Source organism: Myxocyprinus asiaticus, chromosome 29 (genome assembly GCF_019703515.2).
Source record: "Myxocyprinus asiaticus isolate MX2 ecotype Aquarium Trade chromosome 29, UBuf_Myxa_2, whole genome shotgun sequence".
NCBI classification, from domain to species: Eukaryota; Metazoa; Chordata; class Actinopteri; order Cypriniformes; family Catostomidae; genus Myxocyprinus; species Myxocyprinus asiaticus.
The window spans coordinates 34,730,773-34,736,772 of record NC_059372.1 but is presented as its reverse complement, the minus strand read 5'-3'; the positions used below and the strand labels follow the sequence as shown (position 1 = coordinate 34,736,772).

General features: G+C 37.5%; 1 protein-coding gene across 1 annotated transcript in view; it reads right to left on the bottom strand.

Moving 5' to 3' along the window:
* Positions 1-1,285: 1,285 nt before the first annotated feature.
* The window catches only part of birc7 (baculoviral IAP repeat containing 7), a 12,410-nt gene continuing 7,695 nt past the window's right edge, over positions 1,286-6,000 (bottom strand). The window contains exons 6-8 of the mRNA XM_051661820.1: positions 5,272-5,484; positions 2,710-2,775; positions 1,286-1,864 (exon numbers count right to left, since the gene is read on the bottom strand). Coding sequence (XP_051517780.1) covers positions 1,662-1,864; positions 2,710-2,775; positions 5,272-5,484 — 482 coding nt within the window. The 3' untranslated portion in view covers positions 1,286-1,661. The remainder of the gene's footprint in view (positions 1,865-2,709; positions 2,776-5,271; positions 5,485-6,000) is intronic.

Genomic DNA, 6,000 nt, shown 5'->3' with positions numbered 1-6,000 from the left:
TCTACTGGTCATGTCATCTTGTTTGTGTTTGGAATGATGCTTCCATCTATGTGCTGTTGCTGATGAAACATGCACAAATACTGTTACTTATGCACACACACACACATTTCCTATATAATCAGCCATGGATTTCCCAATTTTAACAAAATGAAGCATTCAGACAAAGAAGAGTAATGCAAATAATTGTTATTAATGAAAATTAAAGTGCACTGTGTTAATACAATTATAATAAAGTTTTTATAATAATATAATATGCCCCATTATGAATTACAAATTGTAATAATTGTATTTATTTTGCTTTGCATTTTTTTTTTAAGAAATGAAAAACATTTATCAATAACTTACAAGCATGCAAAGCATTTTTATGTCACTTTTTTTTTTTTTAAGGACTAGTTCACCCAAAAATTATAATTCTGTCATCATTTACTCATCCTCATGCCATTCAAAACCCGAACTGTGTTATTTTTGCTTGGAACACAATTTACATTTTTTGAAGAATCTGCACATAATGACAGTTCATAGCGTCCAAGCCTGACAAGCACTTAAAAAGGGAAAATAAGCAGTTAAAATATTCAAAAGTATAAAAAAGGTTTTAGATTTTTTTGTGAATATCAACTTAGAGTGAAAAGAGATAGTTCACCCAAAAATGAAAATTCTCTCCTCATTTACTCACCCTCATGTCATCCCAGATGTGTGACTTTCTTTCTTCTGCTAAACACAAACTAAGATTTTTAGAAGAATATTTCAGCTCTGTAGGTCCATACAATACAAGTGAATGGTGACCAAAATTTTGAAGGTCCAATAAGCACATTAAGGCAGCATAAAAGTAATCCATACCACTCCAGAGCTTTAATCCAAATCTTCAGAAGCAGTATAAGTGTGGGTGAGAGATACTTTTTTTTTTTTTGCTATAAATCTCCACTTTTACTTTCAGATTCTTCTTCTTTTGTTTTTGGCGATTCACATTCTTTGTGCATATCTCCACATACTGGACAGGAAGGAGAATTTACAGAAAAAAGGACTTAAATATTGATCTGTTTCTCACCCACATTTACAGTATCATATCGCTTCTGAAGATATGGATTTAAACACTGGAGTCAAATGGATTACGTTTAAGCTGCCTTTATGTGCTTTTTGGAACTTCAAAATATTGTTACCCATTCACTTGTATTGTATGGACCTACAGAAATGAAATATTCTTCTTAAAATCTTTGTTTGTGTTCAGCAGAAGAAAAAAAGTCACACATCTGGGATGGCATGAGGGTGAGTAAATGATGAGAGAATTTCCATTTTTGGGTCATATGGACTATTTTATGTTACTTTCATGGTGTTTTTTTTTTTTTTCCTTTAAGCTTGACAGATGTGGTCACTATGAACTGTTGTATGGAAAAGTGCTGCATGAAGGTTCTTCAAAAATTATCTTTTTGGGTTACACATGCAAAAATAACAGCATGCAGATTAGTATGAGTAAATAATGAGAGAGTTTTGATTTTTTGGGGGTGAACTATTCCTTTAGAGAATGACCAAAAAGCAGCATTACCAAGCACCACCAATATGTCAACCGCACTGCTGATTTGGAAGCGGATAATAATATCTGTAGAGTATTTCTCAGCATTCATCAGACTATGCACTCTTTGTTAAAGACTTTTCAGTTCAGAACTTTAGGACATGAATGCTCGAACGCTCCCCCGGATGACTGCCCTGCAGATGGGGCAGTGGTGCAGACTTGCTGCGCAGTCAGTGCAGACAACCAGATGGCCACAGGGGATGAAGACCATGGAGACATGTTTGTCCATGCAGACCTTGCAGGTCCTCTCTTCCTGAAGCTGTCTCAATTGCTCCTCTGGACTCATGTCTGATCGCACTGAAAAACACACAAACATACAAGTGAGGACATTTGAACTGAGTCATTAGATGTTTACTGTATGATCTCTTTCATGCTCTTAAAAAACTTAAGGTTCTTCAATGGTTCTTGCAGCACCTTAGGTTCAGCAAAGAACGTTTATCTTATCAAGAAAATGTTTTCACTGTATATGGGTCTTTGGAGATTTAAAAAATAATTTGTTACATTATGGGTTTGAAGAATCTAAAATAGAAGATATGTGTAACATGTTTCAGTCACTACATAACTCCCATACCTCCATTTGTGTTATTTCATAGTTTTGATGATATTACCATAATTATAAAATGGGGACAATAGTAATTATAAAGAAAGAATACAAGTTTCCAAACTTTGACTGGTAATGCAGATTGTATTCTAAAGAATCATAGAACTTATAAATGTTCCTCTGGCACTAGGCTGTCAAAACCTTTTTATGAGTACATCTTTACATGCTACTAGGTGGAGAGAGGATTAAAACACACACACACACGTTTGTGCGGCTATCCTTATGAGGACTCTCCAGACATAATGATTTTTATACTGTACGAACTATAGATTCTATCCCCTAACCCTTACCCTAAACCTAACCCCCACAAAAAACTTTCTGCATTTTTACATTTTCAATCAAACATCATTTAGTATGTTTTTTAAGCGATTTGAATTATGGGGACACTAGAAATGTCCTCATAAACCACATTTATACTATAGTATAATACCCTTGTAATTACCAGTTTGTAACCTAAAAAAGTGTCCTCGTAAACCACCCAAACCCGCACACACACACACACACACACACACACACACACACACACACACTGAATATGGACCTTTCTCCCTGACTGTGACCTGTGTTCTCTTCCCACCTGCACTGCTGCCCTGCCTCTCCACAGTCTCTAAAAGAAACAAACCATCCACATGTTAGAGGGTGGAGGATTGGGATATGCCATAAAGTATTTTATTAGAATCTTTTTGTTTCCTTCATTTTATGATGAAAAATATCTGTTTGACATAATATATCCTAAGCTAAATAGTGTCTATGTTCCAAAACCTTATGAGCTGCCTACCTAAGCAGCATTTTAGGCAGGCTTGAGCTGCATCTACCTAGGCAAGCTGCCCTTTAAGATACTTCAGTTTGGCCAAATTCTAAGGCAGCATCTCATGTATCCTTAAAGGGATAGTTCACCCAAAAATGAAAATTCTCTCATCATTTACTCACCCTCATGCCATCCCAGATGTGTATGACTTTCTTTCTCCTGCTCAACACAAACAAAGATTTTTAGAAAAATATCTCAGCTCTGTAGGTGTGATAGGTGTGGGTGAGAAACAAAGCAATATTTAAGTCCTTTTTTACCATAAATATCCATTTTCACTTCCACATTCTTCTTTTGTTTTTGGCAATTCATATTTGTCGTGCATATCGCCACCTACTGGGCAGGAGGTGAATTTATAGGAAAAATGACTTAAATATTGGTCTGTTTCTCACCCACACCTATCATATTGCTTCTGAAGACATGAATTAAACCACTGGAGTCTTCTGGATTACTTTTATGCTGCCTTTATGTGCTTTTTCGAACTTCAAAGTTCTGGCGATCATTCACTTGCATTGTATGGACCTACAGTTGAGATATTCTAAAAATGTTTGTTTGTGTTCAGCAGAAGAAAGTCATACACATCTAGGATGGCATGATGGCGAGTAAATGATTTTTGTGTGATGTTAATTCCAAAATGCATTACGACGAGCTCCGTGAATGTTTTTTTTTTTTTTTGTTTGTGAAAAAAATAATATACCATAATAATAATAAAGATGGCAGACAGTAGAGAGAAATGTCAATTATAACTATATTAAATTAACTACTGAAAAGTATTGATAAAACACAGTTAATTTAATATAATTAAAAAAACAACTATTTTGCGCTATTTACAAAAATATTTGTGTGCTATTTATTTTTATGCTTATTAAAGTATTTTGTCATTAGCTTAGCAACATGCTAATGTCAAACCTTATAGAGCGCAACAGGTTCGTTTCGGAAGTAAAAATCCCATTCATTTTTTCCATAGAGGAATTGATTATTATTATTTTTATTTCCTCCCCTTTTCTCCCCAATTTGGAATGCCCAGTTCCCAATGTGCTCTAAGTCCTCATGGCGGCGTAGTGACTCACCTCAATCTGGGTGGCGGAGGACGAATCTCAGTTGCCTCCACGTCTGAGACCGTCAATCCGCGCATCTTATCACGTGGCTTGTTGAGCGCGTTACCGCGGATACATAGCACGTGTGGAGGCTTCACGCTATTCTCCACGGCATCCACGCACAACTCACCACACGCCCCACCGAGAGCGAACCACATTATAGAGACCACGAGGAGGTTACCCCATGTGACTCTACCCACCCTAGCAACCGGGCCAATTGGTTGCTTAGGACGCCTGACTTCATTTTTTAAAAATCGTGTTTAAGAGCAGAATTCCTGTTAAAAAACTACACTACCCATAATCCAGCAGAGAAAGATCCACCAATCAGATAATCAAAAAAAAAAAAAGAAAAAAGGCAGCAAAAGAGCTCTGCAGCACTGTCTACTTCCATCCTGTACTGTGAATGACGCAATCAAGTTCCAGCATTCCAACATCTGAAAACTATATATTTGTATACATATAATGTTTTGCTAAATACTTTGAATATATTTATTCTGTACTCAAAATCAACAATGTTAAATAAATATTTTGATATATTTGCCATTGCTTTTAATTCGATTATGTCAGTGCTTCATGGTATTGTAGTTCATGGCCTCATTAAAGATGTTAAGTACACAGTCTTGTACCTTCATCTTTTTCTAAGATTTCAACATTTTTCAAAACAAAGTTTGTAATGTTGTGATTTACCTTGAAGCTGGTTGGTTTGGTTCATGGCTTAAAACTCTTTTATGAGGGATTTTATGAAATCCCTATGGAAAAAATGAATGGCAAAAATACTTTCGGAGCCAAGATGGCTGAAAAAGTGTGCAGGCAATGTTGTGCCCTATTGAAATAAATTGTGAGTCGAGTCTCCTGAGTGCTTCACGTGAGGATTGCTATTTGTACTAGTTACTGCCTATGTAGAGCAGGGCCATTTTCATGGTGGGTGGGTGAGAAGTGGGCAACCAGGATATTGTCACAGGCCCCACCCATAAAATGTTGTCCTGCACCACATGAATTTTAGCAACGACCCTGATGTAGAGCATTCCAAATCAGTCACTTATGAGGTTCCATTTCAGTTAGGATACTGCCATACAAGACAGCTGCCAAGGTAGGCAGTAGACAGAAAGGTAGCTCATTAGGTTTTGGAATAGAGCTATTGGCTCCCCCTAGTGCCAATTAAAGGTATTGCAGCTATTTTGAAACCGAGGGTCCTCTACACCTGGACTGGGATTCCCCGTCTGCCTCTCCTCCTCTTCGGCCTGCAGGACGTCGGTCACCAGGTCAGACACTGAGGTGTAGTGTGAGCCGGTGAGCAGGTAGTGTGACTGCACCAGACTCTCCACCTGTGAGCTCTGGAAGCCCATCTGCAGCACCGCCTGCACCACAGGAGACAACATCGGTGCTGCCACCGAGCTCTGCCCACCCAACAACTCTGCCAGCGGGACAGCACACAGGAACACTGAGTGCACATTTGTGTGAATGTGTACTTGTTGTAGTGTACTTGTGAGGACTTGTGCTGCGTTCCATTCAAAGTCGGATATGGGATATTCCTGCTTGATAAAACTGATCTCTGAATAAAGAGGCATTCCATTGCCAGATGTTGGGAAGATGATGTGTGTGGAAACAAAACTGCAATGCTCCCATTAGCTTAGTAGGGGTTCTCTACTAATGCAACTCTAGCATTTGTACTACAGGTGTATGATTACCAAAAGAGAGTATAATTTACCATGTTTTGTCTCTGCAAACATTTGTTAAACGTGCTTTAATATCATGTAATGTAGGAACTTTGACTCACTGACCAATATTCTTAATAAAAGTGTTATTATTTCTTCCTACACTTTTCCTAGGAGGAAGATTGAAATTCCAACTTTCCGATTTGAATGGAATGCAGCATAATATTTCTGAAAATGTCCTCATAAATGTAGCAAATTTTTTTAAAACCATCTTT